General features: G+C 55.4%; 2 protein-coding genes across 2 annotated transcripts in view; one reads left to right on the top strand and one right to left on the bottom strand.

Moving 5' to 3' along the window:
* CDH23 (cadherin-related 23) overlaps positions 1–14,218 on the top strand; it is a gene marked incomplete at its 5' end in the record, with an annotated part of 16,416 nt that extends 2,198 nt beyond the window's left edge. The window contains 11 exon segments of the mRNA XM_009587980.1: positions 363–490; positions 3,804–3,876; positions 4,151–4,267; positions 4,838–4,950; positions 7,015–7,122; positions 8,350–8,539; positions 9,775–9,932; positions 10,223–10,442; positions 11,388–11,540; positions 12,541–12,654; positions 13,989–14,218. Coding sequence (XP_009586275.1) covers positions 363–490; positions 3,804–3,876; positions 4,151–4,267; positions 4,838–4,950; positions 7,015–7,122; positions 8,350–8,539; positions 9,775–9,932; positions 10,223–10,442; positions 11,388–11,540; positions 12,541–12,654; positions 13,989–14,218 — 1,604 coding nt within the window.
* A 719-nt stretch (positions 14,219–14,937) lies between these two features.
* Positions 14,938–16,629, bottom strand: part of LOC104084228 (chromosome unknown open reading frame, human C10orf105) — a gene marked incomplete at its 5' end in the record, with an annotated part of 2,070 nt that continues 378 nt past the window's right edge. Inside the window, one exon of the mRNA XM_009587979.1 lies at positions 14,938–15,050. Coding sequence (XP_009586274.1) covers positions 14,938–15,050 — 113 coding nt within the window. The remainder of the gene's footprint in view (positions 15,051–16,629) is intronic.

The following is a 16,629-nucleotide window of genomic DNA, read 5'->3' as shown; positions in this document are numbered from 1 at the left end:
TCCCCCTTCCCAGACCACGCCTCCTAGTTTATATACTGAGCATGACGTCATATGGTATGGAATACCCTGTTGGCCAGTTGGGTCAGCAGTCCTGGCTCTGCTCCCTCCCAGCTTCTCGTGCACCCGGCAGAGCGTGGGAAGCCGAAAAGTCCTTGACCAGTGTAAGCACTACTTAGAAACAACGAAAGCATCAACGTGCCATCAACATTCCTCTCATACCAAACCCAAACCCAAACCACCAGCTGCTAGAAAGAAAATTAACTCTATCCCAGCCAAAACCAGGACAGCGGGCCACCCGCCGAGCCTGCCCACTGCTCGGTGTGTGAATGTCCCCCTGACTGCCCCGCTTTGCATCCTTTCAGTGATCAGCGTGAACCACCCCCTCGACTACGAGCAGGTGGCCAACGGGGTTATCTACCTGACTGTGATGGCCAAGGATGCCGGCAACCCACCGCTCAACAGCACCATCCCTGTCACCATCGAGGTGTTTGTAAGTACGGTGCCTGACGATCCTGTCATGGTTTCCCTGCAATTCCTCCATAGCAGTGCCGTTAATCCATCAATAACCCAGCAAGACTATCCCGCCCCGTGCACGTGTACATGTGGATTGCAATTACATATGTCTCATATATGTATATATGCATCCTATACATCTCATGTACGTATGTGTCATACTTATTGGTTAAAGCAACGCTGTCCCTGACATTTGGTAAGGTCTGAGTGACAGAGGGTGAGTGAGAGTGTCTCTGAGGGGGGTGTCACCACAGACAAGCGCAGACGGGCTGTCCTGACCCCATGCACCTCCTCCCTCTCCTCGGCCGATGCACAGGGAAGCTGTTGCACAGGGAAGCTGCTGGAAGTAACGTGGTAGAAGCCTCATCTCATGGGGCGAAGAGCAGAGCTGAGGACGGGGTGGAGATTACCCTCTGCCCTTGCTTTCCACTGGGCAGGTTCCTTGAGCACCCGGTGAGCCCTTCTCTCAGCTCGCAGGGAACTCCCAGCTGGGGTGCTCTCTGTGCCGGTAGCCAGAGGCGCTCGCTGCAGCTTGGATGCCGAGGAGAGAGCTTTGGCTGCGCGTTAGCACTTGTAGTGTCAGAAATTATCGGTCCCTGAATCAATCACGGGCAGTTGCTTGTTTATCTCCCCAATGCCGACTGTCCCAGCCGGGCTGTGGGCTTCATCGTGCAGCTCGTGCGCTGACATAGGTGCAAACCCCCTTGAGAAGGGGTTGCTGCTGGGAGAGGTGAAGCAGCGTTCCTCGGGAAGATTAGATCGGATTGTCACTTTGAGGCGCATTGTGGTTCGGGGACATCTGGAGGGAGGTATCAGCGATGGAGACAGTTTGCTTGATAACCCGTCAGTCTCACAGTGATGGGATCTAAGCCGAGCTGGCAGCAGCGTCAGTCTGGGAAGGCGAAGAAGATGAAGTCCATGGTGCCGTAGGATGTGAATGAAGTCTCATCAGCACGCCTGTCCTCCAGCTCCCTCACCGTGCTGGGGAGAGGGGGAATAAGGCAGTGCCGGGGGGGTTAGTGGTGGTTAAATACATCCTTCCCATGCTGTGCTTTAGGCAGCACAAACATCTCTTTCTAAAGACCACACTTCAGTGGGTCATCTCCTCCTGGTTGAGCCTGTACACTGGTGGGGTTTAAGTAGCTGTCACTTTTCCCACTCTCAACCAAAGGGATTTTCTCTCAGCTGGAAAAAGAAAAGAAAAAAAAGCCAGAAAATAGGAAGAAAATGAGGAGGAAGCGTTTCACAACGGCACTTGAGGAACAAGAGCCGTGAAAAGGCAGAACGAGAGCGAGTGTGGAGGGAGGTAATTTTTTTTCATCCTTTGGTTGTTGGTTTTTAATAAAGAAGTCAAACTCGCCTTGTAGATTTCCCATTAGGGGACAATACGCTTTTGTAGAGGGAGCCGCCGAATCAGAACTAATAGCGCACGCCACACCAGGATCCGGGGAAATATCACCGCTAATAAGTTTCTGCCTCGCTCCCTGCTGCTGACGCCCCGTTCGGGGCGATGAGCCAGCGACTTATAGCGTGCGTATGTCTGGAGAAAAGGGGGTTGTGTGCTGAGCGTGAGTGTCTGCAGTTATCAGCATCCCTGAAGGTGATACGATGGCTCTCCGAGGCTGAGGGTCGAGGGACCGTGGGAAGCTGGTTTTGTGGAAGTCAGCGAGGTGGGATCACGAACAAGGTGGTTTAGCTGGATGCCCTCTCCCGTGGGAGCGGAGGAAGCGTGCCAGGGTCCCGTCTGGCATCGCTGCGGGTGCAGAGGAGGCACGCAGGAAGGTTTGCAGCGGGAAGCTTTGGAGTTCATGTTGCTGAAGTGGGAAATGTCCTTCTCAAGTAGAGAAGCCACGCACCGCTCTGCAGGCAGGTGCACGCCAGCTCCGGCCAGGTGGAGAGCCGGCCAGGAGCGAGCCCCTGCCTCCTCGGCAGCCGGCTTACCGGGCCGTGGCGGTGCTGAGCACGGCCTGATGAACTCAGGACCGCTAACGAAACAGCGCGGCATCTGCTCTGGCTTGCTTCCACCCAGCCTGGACCGCGGCATAGCTCACCCGGGTCCGGCTGCAGGCGGCACACAGATGCGTGTTCAGTCTCTCCGATTCCTTTGCCTTTAACCTGCCCAGACCTCCTGGGTTTGCCCTGGGGAGATGACCCCGACCCAGCTCTGCGAGGAGGAGGAAGGACTATGCGGAGGGCAACCCAGGCAGCAGGCAATTTCTGCATTACCCTCGGAGGAGATGTGGTGAAAGCTGAGTGATGCAAAGGCTGATTAAAGACCACCTGCTTCCGGCAACAAGAGCAGAGGATGGCAATTTAATTGCAGTACGATGGGCATCGCTGGCACGTGAAATTGCCTCAAATATCAAGTTCGGTGGCAGCAGGAGCAGCTGAGCCTGCAGGTCCATCGGCGGTCTCCAGGTAGAAAACATCTCCAGAGCAGCCCCAGGGAAGCGGCAATGTCCATAACGGTGTTTTAATGTCCTGGCAGCTCCATCCTTCCCTCCGTAGGCGGTTGGGTTTGGTTCATTTAAGGCAGATTCTTAACATTGTTTAAACAGCATTTAAAGCCCCCGTGGGGGAGCTTTAAACTGGTCTGAAATCTGTTTTGAGGGATGTTTTGAGCAATTGCTCCTGCTTGGTTTCACCAGGCCGGCCGTAGTCGCTGGCAGAGACAGGCTTGGAGGGAGCGCATTGATGTGCAAACCAGCTTCCCCCCTGAAAGTGCTGTAGCTGCTCTCTCTGCAAACACCCACAGCATTCTTCCATTTAAACAAAGGCAGCCAAAGCTCAGCAGTTCCCCTGGCCAGTCTGCTCTGCATGGTGGCCTCACGGACGGGGTGACCCGGAGCACTAAGCCACTCGTGTGCCACTCGGAGAGGGAGGAGCGGGTCTGTGCACGATGCTGCTGTGCTTCCTCTGAGGCTTCCCAGGGCTCGCGGTGGAGGCAGGAGCAGCTCAGAGGATGCTTGGCTGCAAACGGCAGCGGTTCCTCAGACCTGTTGCGTATTGCCCAGGATGCTGGATAATGAGGTAGTCGGTATTGTCCCCACTGTATGGCTCAGCAAAGTCACTGACAATCGCTTACCTTAGCCTCAGCTGCCTCCGCAGTGAAACCGTGTGCTCAGACCTCTGGTGCCTTACCCCTAAGGCCATCTTCCCCATGCTGATGGCTTGAGCTGGTCACATCTTGAGGTGCAGTTGGGCAGGAGCATCCCCGTACCAGATTTTTGCAGCTACTTGACCATCTTGCCTTTTTCCCAACCAGCCTCTCGACCTTCCCTTTGCTGCAGGATGAAAATGACAACCCCCCCGCGTTCAGCAAGCCCTCCTACGTGATAACCGTCATGGAAGACATTATGGCAGGTACGGAGCACGCCCCTGCTCCTTCTCCAGACTAGCAGAAGGGCCCTTGGGGGTCTTACAGCCAGAACGGGGTGGGTGATGGGGAGGTAAAAGCCAGAGACCTGGCAGAGTTTCATAGCCGTGGGATCTGGGGGTTTGGCCCCACTGTGCATGCAGGCGAGGGGACCTCTTGGCCAGGTGACCTGCAGGAGCAGTGGGGGGGGACAGGGCAGCTGGGGAGAGCAGCTGCGGACTGCGAATGCCCATCCCAGCCCCTGTTTCTGCCTCCCCCAAGGAGCCACGGTGCTGTTTCTCAATGCCACGGACATGGACCGGTCCAGGGAGTATGGGCAGGAGTCAATCATCTACTCCCTGGAGGGCTCCTCGCATTTTCGGATCAATGCTCGCTCAGGTGAGCCTCTGCACGTGCTCTCCCTCTTTTCCTTTCAGTTCCCTCTCCTGAATTTCCCCTGGTTTTCTTCCCCATCATTTTTCCTCTTTCACCCTCGTTCCTCCTCCCCCCTTCCCTCCTCTCCCCCGAAGAGCCTGCTTAGGAGACACACAATTTAAGGGCTTCACCAGATTTCAGACACCAGCACTTGCTCAGTCACCGTGAGAGCTTTGGCAGAGGCATGGGTGGAAGCTCAGCTCCTGATGGGAGTGACACCTAAGAAAAGGCTTTGGCTGCAAGGGCTTACATTAGCTAAGGAGCTGCTGCCTTCCCTTGCTGGCATTGTTTTCGGTTCGTTATGGGCAGAAACGAACGTGAGGGATCGCAGGCAGTCATTACGTGGGCTCCCGTGGGAAGACACAGCACAGTTTGCAGGAGCTCGCTGACAAGCTGACCCTTCCAGGGTCTATCTATCTGAAACTAAATCAGAAGAAAGGGCCCGTTTGTGAAGGATTCGGTCTCTGGTTTTGAGTGTCCCTTTTTTTCACCGGTGCCCCTATTCGCCATACAACATCTCTAATCCTTCTGCAGGAGAAATCACGACGACGTCTTTGCTGGATCGGGAGGCCAAATCTGAATACATCCTCATTGTCCGGGCGGTGGATGGAGGCGTGGGTCACCACCAGAAGACCGGCATTGCTATGGTGAGTGTGTGAAGGAGCGATTCCCATCTCCTTGAGCCACCAGTGCCCGCCTGGGGCCGGCAGCGGGCAGGGCACCGATGCTTCAGCTCCCCGTGCTAGCAGTCTTTAATTTTACCTGTGCAAACGGGTAAAGAGCGTACGGTGGTGTCTGCCCTCGGGGCTGCCCCCGCCGTTGCTCGCAGCCCTTGCCGAATGACTGTCTGGGCTGTGTAGTCCTTGAAGTCAGGCTCCCTTTCCTGGCAAGCTATTCACCCAGGAGCCACTTGACCTTCCAGCGCTTTGCGTGTCCAGCTCTCCGTGCGAAGGCGGTAACGGGTACCTATTCCACCTGCAGCACGGCTCTCTTTGTTCATGCCTCTTGAGAAAATGCTTAGTTGGAGAGCCTGCAGGCGTGCTAAGTTGTTCCTAATGACTACTATTCACGTACTGCCTGGATCGAGGGTTTCCAACCGGTTTGCGATGCCTGGGCTCCTCAGAAGGTTCTGGTGGAGATGCAGGCCATTGTACTGCAGATTGAAGCCTACTGCTTTGCCTTGCCCTTCATAGACATCAGTGAGACCCGTTGTTTGCAAACGGTTTGTACAAGTCTTTGGAAATGCCAGGAGGTGAAAAGCCAAGGATCCATCTCTCGCTGCTCATGGCACCACGTTGGTTTGAACATTTCATAACATTTGGGTGTTCTTGCTCCTGGGATGCTTGGTTGGGTTGCAGGCGAGATGCAACAGAGGGCGATGCAGAAAAATATTGTGGTTGGGCTGGAGAGATCCCTAAAATAATTGTCACTGCTGCTGAGGGCCATCAGGAGGTGTATGATGCAGGTAGCAGACTGGATGGTCCCTGTGGAGCCTCCCAGGGCAACGGCATGGCCTGTTGGATGCTGGGTTCCCCTTTGGGGCTCCAGATGAGATGATGTTCTAATAGCTTTATTGAAAGGCAAAACAAGGTTTTTGCAACACAGATTGCAATTAGGTGAAAAAAAAAAAAAGCAGCATGGTTCCTAAAAAGTTAAAGAATATTAAAACTCGGTGAGAAGTGGGTGGCCGATTAAGTTTGTCTACTATCATTAGCAAGGATACACACCCGGGACTCAAAGCTGTTCCCTATAACTATTTTTAATCTGGGAATAAGGGCCTATTCAGGGGCTTTGCAAGGTCCCCAGGTGATGGACAAGCGCCTGGGGTGCTCGGAGTAGAGGTGGGTCACCAACCTTCCCCAGGGACCACCGCCGTGCCTTGACTTGTGCCCGGGGCACATCCCTGGAGACTGTGGTGTCCAGCTTCGCCTCTTCTACCACGGGGTGGCACCAGCAGCTCAGCCTGGTGCGGCGGCAGGACCCGATTACTTGGGAGCACAGAAGACCCCAGGAGAAGCTCCACCGAGACCCCCTGCGTGGGGACGGCAGGCGCCGGGGGCTCCCTCCTGCCCCTCTGCCCCCCTTTCCCTTGAACTGCAGCTCTTCCCTCAGGCACCTTTCTAGACTCACAGGCTGGATTGAAACGGGTGATCTGGGGAGGTGAGAGACTCACAGACAACAGGATGCATCCCACAGGCTCGCTACTGTCACTTAGATGTCATTTCTCACGCTGAAAATGAAGATAGGTAGCACTTCAGGGCACCATCCTCTCCCGTGCTCTCTTGTCTTTGCACCTCCCACCCCCTGTTACCGTACCCCCTCCTAATTTCTCATTTATTCCTTTTTTTATCTTGCTTTTTACCAGTCACTCAGTTTTTTCCTTCCTTTCCTGCCATGCTCCCGCTGCGCCCTCTCCCCCACCACCGTGACCGATTTGCATCCCCCCCCTCCAGTGAAGTAGCTGCTTGAAAACACACCTTGAGCCCCTGCGGTTGTTTTAACTGCAAGGTGATAAGTACACGTGAGCCAAACCCAGATCAGATATGCCAAGGAGCCTTGGCTGTGAAGATGCAGGAGGTTGTTTTTTAGCGGATTTTCCCTCCGGAGGGTGAACATGCGTTGAGTACCTGGTGCTGCTGTACATCCGAGGGGACACGCTGTGCTGGCCCCAGGAACCAATGCCGCCTGATGCAGCGTTTGCTCTCTCGCAGGTGAACATCACGCTGCTGGACATCAATGACAACTATCCCACCTGGAAGGATGAGCCATACTTCATCAACCTGGTGGAAATGACCCCCCCCAACTCGGACGTCACCACGGTACGTGCGAGAGAAAGCGGCTGTTGCGCTAAAAGCCTCTTCCTTTCACCTGGCGAGGTTGTCACCCGCTTGGCTGGAGCAGGGAGTTACCTCGAACCGGTGTCACCTCCTAACCGGTGTCACCTCCAGTCAAGCACCATCTTGCAGAAGTCCACCTAAAAGGTTACTCCTGAGCCTCCTCGCTGCTGCCCGTCCCGTGTGTTTCTCCTCTCTGGGGGGATACTTTTTTTTCTCCCCCAAATTGTGTGGGTTTTGGCCAAATTCTCCTTTTCTTAGCCTCGCCTGCAGCCTCCTTCAAGGACCTCTCTGCAAGACGTTGATTTACAGCCTTTCAAGTCCCTCTGGTGAAATAAAAGAGAAGGAGAGAGGGAGGCTTACACTCCATCACACTGGGAGAAAAATGACGGGCACGAAACAGAAAATAAATGAGGGAAAAGCAAAGAGAATCCACAAAATCATATCAGGGGGAAGGCTACAAAAGAAAAGGGGTTGGGGGGGAGGAAAGGTCGGGCAGCGCAGCCCCAGCCAGAGCACGGCAGTTTTCTCTCTTCCATGCGGTCGCCCCCCCCCCCCCGCCGCTCGGCGCCTGCTTGAAGTCATCTTGCCTTTGACATCCCAATTAGTTGCTGGGAAAATAATTGTTGTGTCACCGGTACGATGTAAATTCAGCTGCAGGACAAGCAGCGGGGGCCGGGGAAGTTACGAATGTAATGAAGTTGGGGGTTTTTTTTAATGTAAATGTCCCCTGTAATTAAAAATGTCACAGGGAGAACAATAAGGTGCAAAATGTCTGGCATGGAGGGGAACCCACCAGTGAATTATTTCCGATGTGGCAGCACAAGATCCTCAGTGTGCCTCTTTGTCCCATTTAGTTTATTTTTCTGAAGGGTACTTGTTTTCTAGCTGGTTTTATTTAAAAAGAGAAAAGCCCATTTGACTGCTGCGTGCTCGTGTCTGTTTTGCCATGCCATTACCTCCCGGGCTTGCAGGCCAATATCGGTGAGATTTAACACTGCAGTAGATGTCTCGAGGGTACAAAATCCCTGCAAGTATCATGAAAATATACAGCTGTGTGGAGGAAGAAGAACTTCTTGCTGCTGCTGGTATGGGGAAGCCTGTCATGGGAGCTCAGCCTCGTTATTAGACACTGGTGAATCTACATGGGGACACACCATGGGAGTTAATTCCCGTTGCTCTGCTTTAATTTTTGCTGTTTCTCCATGGCAGGTGGTGGCCATTGACCCGGACCTGGGGGAGAACGGCACGGTGGTGTACAGCATCCGACCCCCCAACAAATTCTACAGCCTCAACAGCACCACAGGCAAGATCCGCACCACCGGCGTCCTGCTGGACCGGGAGAACCCCAACGCCCAGGAGGCCCAGCTCATGCGGAGGATCGTGGTGTCGGTCACCGACTGTAAGCCCCGCTTCGGTCCCGTTCCTTTTTGCCACGGTGGTTTGCCTTGCTCCCCTGGAGCTAGAAATCGCTGGGGCTCAGGTTGTGCGAGCGTTGCCCTCCTCTCCCTCCGCTTCCCCTCCCTGATGGTTTTCACGTGTCGAGCTGAACTTTTCTTGGCCTGATTTTTCCTCTACAATGAAGTTTCTTCTTTTTCCTGTTTTGACCATAAGTTCCAAAGATGTTTTTGAGGTTAAAAAAATGAGAGGAGGTTAAAACCTGCCAAAAAAACAAACCAGAAACCCTCAAAACGTGAGCACGGTGGTTTCTGCAGCAGCCCTGCCAATGAGCCTGGGAGGCAGGAACTCGTTGCAGAAGACACCCTTCTTTGCATTTTGCAGTTAAAAAACAAACCTAAAGGCGCCTGATGTGCGAAACGTCTGTTTTGCAGGACGCCCGGGCTGCGTGTAGGTGGCAGGGGCTGTAGTCCAAAGATGTGAATGTTTAGCGCAGGCAGGGAGATGAGGGCAGCGCCGGGTGCTCATAGCGTGCTGCTGAGAAGATGCAGTATGTCAAGACAGACGGGGGAACCTGTTTCTGGGCTGCTCTGCAAGGTCTGGATTTTCTCTGGACGGGTTGGGGTTTCTCTGTGGAGCTCAGCCTGAGTGGCTTGCAGGGCTGGTGGGATACCACGCATGGAGGCTGGCTCCAGCAGTATCTAGGAAAGTCAGTTGAGCAGGTAGAAAGGAAAGAGCTGATCAAGTGTGAAATGGCTTTTGCTTTGGAAATAGTATCTTAGGGAAACTCTTTTAGGAAAAAAAACAGAGAGAGAGGGAGGTGAAGATAATTTTCCATTATCCAGCTCGTTTCCAAGAGCCAGCAAGCATGTATAACCTTAGCTCTGCCCCTTTCTATTTTTGCATCGCCCCTGCACCGTGCTAAGGCCGTCGTCCCATCCGGCCTGCCAGAAGGATAGGGATAAGGATAGATTGGTGTTGCTATTTTTAGCTGCATGCATGGGTAGCTGTTGGTCTGTCTTGCATGCCTGCTGCCAGGGAGAGTTTTCCCCTGCCAGGGGACTATGCCATTAGTCCAATGGGCTGCAGCACAGGCGGTAACACGGACAGGTTAATGCCTCGATGGGGCAGCCCCATCCTGCATGACTGTCCACATAGGGAGGGAGGACTTCTTTTGGGGGAAAGGGTTGGAAACGGCTGGAGGCATTAACCTTGAGACCCCGTTCCTGGCCTCCGCAGGCGGGAGGCCGCCCCTGCGAGCTACCAGCAGCGCCACGGTTTTCGTCAACCTGCTGGACCTGAACGACAACGACCCCACTTTCCAAAACCTGCCCTTCGCCGCCGAGATCGCCGAGGGGGCTCCTCCGTCTTCCAGGTGAGCGTGCCCCATTGCCGCCGTGCCCTGCGCTGGGAGCCGCTGCTGTCGCTGCCATCGCTTCTGCAAAGCGGGCTAGCAATACAGCCTCTCCATCCTCTAGCGATGCAACTGGGGGGGATGCAGAAGGGGTTGTGGCATCCCACCCCAGGTGCTCGCTCCCGGCAGGGGGGTTGCCTCGAGACCCCTTTGTTTCAACCCAGCATCCTTGGGGGCAAAGAAATGCTCAGGGTTTATGTACGGTGATTTTCATCAGTCAGGAGATAATGGGGCTCCCCCGCGCTCACCCCTTCCCTCCGCTCTCCCCGCCAGGTAGTGGCCATCGACCTGGACGAGGGTCCGAACGGGCAGGTGACATACCGCATGCAGGTGGGGATGCCCCGCATGGATTTCCTCATCAACAGCACCAGCGGGCTCGTCACCTCCACCGCCGTGCTGGACAGGGAGAGGATCTCCCAGTACTACCTGCGGGTGGTGGCCAGCGACGCCGGCGTGCCCTCCAAGAGCTCCACCAGCACCCTGACCGTCAAAGGTGGGTGCACCAAGACCCCTCCGAGCCCTGCCCAGCTGCAGAGCCCTCTCCAGTCCCAAATAGATGGGTGACAAGGACACCTCACCGGAGGAGATGTGGTTTATATAGGAGACACACTGAGGAGTCTGATGGATATATGATCTGACCCTTATGTCTGTTCTGGCATACGACAGCACATAGGGAGAGCAGCCCATCGCGCTGCCGTCCCCGCAGGCTTCGCATCTTGCCCGGTGTGGTGTCAGCATAGTGCAGAAATGGGGAAAATACGGCGTTTCTGGCGGGGCCCTCAAATTCTGTATCATTTTTCCTCCATTCCCCCATCCCCCGTGTTTCTTTTTCTTTTGGCCTTGCCTTTTGCTTCAGCATGTGATTTGCATCAGCTGCGTGTCTGGACAGCCCATGTAGTCCCAGTTTCAGAGCTGGACCCTTATTATGTGGCCTGTCTTTAATTTAATGCATTTCTATTGACTGGCTTCGCACAAGCCTAGTGCTGAGGATAAGCATCATCTGGAAATAAACCTGGATTCTCCTCAGGCCTGGGTTTGGAAAAAGAAGTCTCTGGTCCTGTAACTCCAGAGCCCTCTGCCATACACCAGGAAATACTGAGCTTATGTTTAAGCCCCAGATTTTCCTCTGAATGGGGATGGAAATGAGTTTGGTGCAAACGGTAACTTTAATCACAGTTACGTAAAGTTTCTTTGGGTGTGAAAGGGGTGAGCTGTATGTGTCAGAGGCAACCAAATACAGCCTGCAGCCATGGGGACCAGCGCTTGCAGGGGGGCTGCAGGCACCCCCACCACACGAATGGCAGGGAGCAGCAGGCAGAGCATTCCCGGGAATGCTCAGAGCTGCAGGCAGGCAGTTTTGGGAGCCTGGCGGACATCAGCCTAACATCTGCAGAAGGGGCAGCCCTGGGGGGACACTCAGCTCTGCTCCCCTTTTCAGTTCTGGACGTGAACGACGAGAGCCCCACCTTCTTCCCAGCCGTCTACAACGTGTCACTGCCCGAAAACGTGGCCCGGGATTTCAAAGTGGTCCGGCTCAACTGCACGGATGCCGACGTTGGGCTGAACGCCGAGCTCAGTTACTTCATCACAGGTATGAACCCCTTGCAAAACACTGCGAAGGGGAGCTTTGGTTGTGGAAAGGAGCAGGCTGCCCCAGACCATGGCCAGGGTGTCCTGCACATCAGCGCTGCCTCTTCTAGCCCCTCCAAACCTTGTACGGTATCGCCCTCTGCCGAACAGCCCCGCTCGGCTCCCTGCCTTGCTGACCGCTCCGCTGCTATTCCTTGTCCTGTTCGGGGTGAACCCTTGCCCCCCCAGGCATCCCTTGCCTCTCACACCGTCGGGATGCAGCCAGGAAAAGCGTGAGGATGGGCTTAACACCGCTGGGGTGGCATTCGCGTAACGTGCGTTTAGGGCTGGAAGCCTCTCTGGAGTTTTAGGGCATCTCGTAGCCCGGCGTGCAGGTGGTTTTGGGTGGGCAGGGAGCGCCTGGCTCGCACCGCAGCTGCAGCACCTGCAGCAGGAGGCCGGGGAACCCCCTGGCCGCACTTTGACTTGCAAAGTGCACACGCGGGCCCTCGGGAAGAGGGCAAAAATAGAAGTGTCACCGGCGAGTCATTTTTCTCACAATAGCAGCCCTGCGTTTCATCTCACGGCCCCTCTGGCTTCCCCCACAAGAGAAAAGGTGTGTGTTGTCCCACAGGTACCGCAGGCCACATGCAAAGTGACCCCAGTTTGCTTCCGAAGCATTCAGGAAATGATCCGGCATTTGTATGATTCAGCTTTTCCTATAACCATCGCTCCTTGCCTGCGCCGTGAGGCAGGCACGGCGTTTGATGTGGCGGAGAGAAGGCGCTCAGCCCGCTTTTGCTGCAGAGAAGCTTTGCCTAGGATGAGATATGAGCTTGCCCTACACTTGCCTTGCTCAAAACCATGTAAAATGCAGCCCTTCGGGAGGGCAGGCTGATTTCCACGCTTGCGATCTCCACGGCCGGGCTGACCCCGTGCCCAGGCTGCAGCATCCCCTGAGGCGTGGGCTCTGCTCCCTGCGTCCAGACAACGGGTAACCTGGTCCTTGTCCTTTGCTGCAGGTGGGAACCAGGATGGCAAATTCAGCGTCGGCTTCAGGGATGGGGTGGTCAGGACAGTCGTGAGTCTGGACAGGGAGACCGTGGCATCGTACGCACTGATCCTGGAGGCCATCGGTAAGGATTTCCCACTGTTCTTGTGGGACCGCTGCCACGTGGGCATCCAGGGTGGCTGTGCAGGTGCCAAGCTGCCTTGGAAGCGTGGCAGAGAGACAGCAACCTTTGAGGTGCTCTATAAACCAGAGCCTGTGTTCGGTGTTAGCATTTCACAGCCCACGTGCATTAATATGTCCCGGTTCCACCATGACTTTTGCAGAGAGTAAACTCACCCCTCGGGCTCATCCAGCCCCAGGGCTTTCCCTTTCCCTCAGGGAAGGCAAGACCCCCATTCCCGAGAGGCTCCAAGCTGTCCGGGGGAGACCTCCACCCAGAAATGCCAGCGCCACAGCATCGTTCCCCTAATACCATGCCAGCCCTTGGCTCAGTGGCTGCCGATTAATCCAGAGCCACCTGGCACGGGCAGAGGGCCTGCGTGCCAAATGCATCTTGGCCGTCATCCCCAGAGCTTTATAATGATGCGCCTGTTTACAGAAGACTTGGACGTCCCTTTTGAAAGGAGAAATAAGTGGCCTGGTTAGAAATCTTGAGGGCACGGCATTGCAGGTGCCACGGGCTCTGCAGCAGGGATGCTGCACCGGCTGGGCACACAGGACCGCATCCCAGGTGGTAAAGGGTCCGTTCTGCCCCTCAGACAGGTATCAGACTGCCTGTCTTTTCCCAGTCACCAGATCCCACGGGCTCCAGCTGGGTGGGTTTAGTGCTTACTTGCATCAGGCATGTTGGAAAAACCGAACACAACCTATGCTCCCCGTTGCCTCATCCTTCGTGGCAAAAGCAAGAGCCACGCTGCCATGTCCTTATCTACTGAACATCAACCGGTCCTGGTGCTCTTTGGCTGTGGGCTGAGCTGGGTCTACAGAAAACTCATCGGGGCTTTTGCTTTTTGTCAGGGCCAGCTGCAGTCAACCGGACCCGCACCGCTTCCCTGCAGCAGCCGAGGTGCAGACTGGCTCCGGAGGTGCTGCTGTGCAGACCCCTGCCTGTCTTCATCCCCCAAATCCCTGACCTCCAGCAGTCCCTTCCAGCATACATCACCCTCTTAGTCTATGGACTTGCAAACCCTCTTTAATGACCAGCTGCGTTTCCAGCCTCGCTGGGCAGTGGCTCCATGGCAGAGCTTGGAGGCGGTTTGGCTTTTCCTTTCTCTTTCAGGATAGGCAGAAAAAAAACCCCCGTGGTTCAGTGTGGGATTTGGAAGCTGCAGAAAAGACAGAGGATTTTAGTTTAGAAATTTTGGTCCTGTTATTTTCAGCAGCCAAGGGCTGAGCACCACTTGTGCAAGGAGGAGACGGAGGTGACCGAACCTCCCCTCGCCTTTCTCTCCCATACAGACAACGGCCCCACCGGGAACCGGCGCACCGGGACTGCCACCGTGTACGTGACCGTCCTGGATGTCAATGACAACCGACCCATCTTCCTTCAGAGCAGCTACGAAGTCAGCATCCCCGAGGACATCCCGGCTGCCAACAGCATAGTGCAGGCACGTGGCTGTCTCCCACCAGGGCCCCTGGGTGGGCGAAGGGGGTCCTCTGCTCTCTGCGCCCTGGCACCGCGGCTGTGAGCTGCTGGAAGCCCAGGGAGGATGTTTTCTCTCCCCATTGGTGGTCTGTTCCTCCAGGCCAGGGCAAGATGTGTTCTTGCTCGTACGCTCCCCTGCTCCTTTGCTAAGCCAGGCTGTGAGCACCGGGGAGAAGACAGCAAAGCGCAAGGGAAAAATAAGAAATTCACCCCATTTCTGCAGGGGGTGAGAGGAGCAAACCCAGGCCCTGTGCTGGCGAGGCCCCTTTGCCCAGCTGCATCCCTGCTTTCTCCCTCCTCCCAGCAGAGGAGGGACCGAGAGCAGAGATTTCAAGGGGGAGGGAGAAGAGTGCGTGCAAAAAGATGCTCTTAGAGGGGGCAAAAACGGAGGGAGAAAAGCGTTTGGACTTTGCTTTCATTTTTGTTCCTCTTGGAGGGCGCGGTGGGCAGAGCTGAATGGCTCAGTGAGCGCCGAATGAATGCGGGCATTCACTCGGCCTCCGAGGGCTTCCAGCATCCCTTCAAACCCAGGGCTCTTCTGGAGCGGGTACCAAAGGCTCTTTGCAGAGGGCCCTGGGAAGGCTCCTCCTGCCTTGAATACCTCTCCCGGCGCGGGGAAAGGGGCAGCTTTGTCCCTGGCTCTCCCGGGCAGGGTGAGTCACCGGGAGGGAAGAAAGGAGCCTTTTGCCTCTTGCAACAAAGGTTTGTTGGGAGCTGTGCTCGGGGTGGCCGGTCCCCAAGCGCGAACCCTGCGGCTCCTCGTCACCTGTTGTGCCGTGGCACGGTGGATGTGATGCCCCTAGCACCGCGTCTGTCTCCGGGGTCAGGAATCTGCCTGTAATCTCTGCACCCAGGGCTGGAGGTGTGCAGGGGAGCTGCATAGGCGGAGAGGACTCCCAAAACTGAGCCGTTTTTGCAAATTGAAAGGCTGTGAATGGAGGAAGCCCGAGTCTGATATCAAAGTCCCTTTTCTTAGAGTGCAGTTCCCAAAAGAGGGAGATGCCCTTGGCAGTCTGTGGCAGAGGAGGAGGGTTACCTGGGGGAAGTTTGTTTTCCACAGAACAAAATCGGAGGGAACTGGAAATGGGCAATCACCTGGGTTTAGTTTAATTTACACCTTTAAAAGTGAACCATGTGTACTGAATGTCTCCCCCTTCAAATACATCCCCAAATCCCTATGGCAACAAGAGAGTTGTGGAAGGTTTCCCCATCCCCTTCTTGCAGACGCTGCCCTCGTTAGCCCCCATCCAGCCCTGAGCAGCAGGTCGACCTGGCTTTAAACAGCCAGGGGCTCGGAGCCGTTTTGCTGCTCATTTTAACCTAGCTTATTTAGCACGTTTAGAGCCACGTGAGCAGCTGAACGGCTGCGGGTCGGAAAGCCAGGCAGCCCAAGGCAGGAGGAGAGCCGGAATGTCCCAGGCAGACCAGAGAGGTCCTGACGCAGAGGGTCGGAAACCTCCTGCACCCCGCGAGGGTCAGAAACCATGTGAAACCCAGAGAGATGGGATTCGGTGCTCGCCGTGGGGCCTCGCCGGGCACGGAGGCTTCACCCAAAGGGGTGAACTCGATGGCTGAACGTAGTGTGAGCTGCAAGCCTGGAAGAATTAAACCACTTTTTCTTTTTTCTACTGAGTCCTTTAAGCACTTCAGATTACCTGCTGGCTGTTGTACCCTTTCCCAGCAGAAATGAGCGGCTCAGCCTTGCGTGGTGGCTTTCCAGGCTGGCAGCGCCCGGAAGCCGGCGGGCCGCGCCTGCAAGCCTCAAAAGACCTCTTTAATGCATTTATAGACATGTTTACCTGCTCCCGCTGCTCGTTTATTGAAGCAGGTTTCCAGCAGACAGCTGTAGCATGCATCCTTCCAAGCATCAACCGCAGCAACCCATGGCTCGTTGCATGGGGAGCGGGGGGACAGGGAGCGGGCAGCACGCGGGGGGCACGAGCCTTCCTCCGCCTGCTCAGGAGCACATCTCAGGGGGCAATCTCAGCTGAGGATTGCTTTTTGTGGAGCGCGTTCACCCCGGGATGCCTCTCTTCAAGGTGATATTTGTTAGGCAGCCAGGTTGCTCTGCTCTCGCCCAGGCTGTTTGTTCAGGTGCCTCGCAACTTGCACAATGTTTTCCAAAAGAAATTAAGCAGCAATATTTTTTTGGACTGCCGGGTGATAGCTGCGTGTGGGCGTAGTTCGGATGCCTCCACCTTTCCTGCCAGGAAACAGTAACCTGGAAAGCGTTCAGGAACCTGAAATAGCAAAATCTCCTGTCGCCTTGCAAAGCCGCTGCCTGGAAATGAGCTGCTTAAAGGGGCTCTGCCGGGATGCCCAGGATACCAGGGGCTGCTTGAGGAGGGAACTGAGCCTGAACCAAAAGCTTGGGAAAGAATAGCGGTGCGGGGTGAGTTAGTTCCTGCGGAGCGGGATCACATTTTGGTGGATTCCACGATGTCCCAGTCCTGG

The sequence above is a fragment of the Fulmarus glacialis genome, unplaced genomic scaffold (assembly GCF_000690835.1).
Source record: "Fulmarus glacialis isolate BGI_N327 unplaced genomic scaffold, ASM69083v1 scaffold23851, whole genome shotgun sequence".
Lineage (NCBI taxonomy): Eukaryota > Metazoa > Chordata > Aves > Procellariiformes > Procellariidae > Fulmarus > Fulmarus glacialis.
Note: the sequence above shows the minus strand (reverse complement) of the source record. Positions and strands in the feature narration are given on the sequence as shown.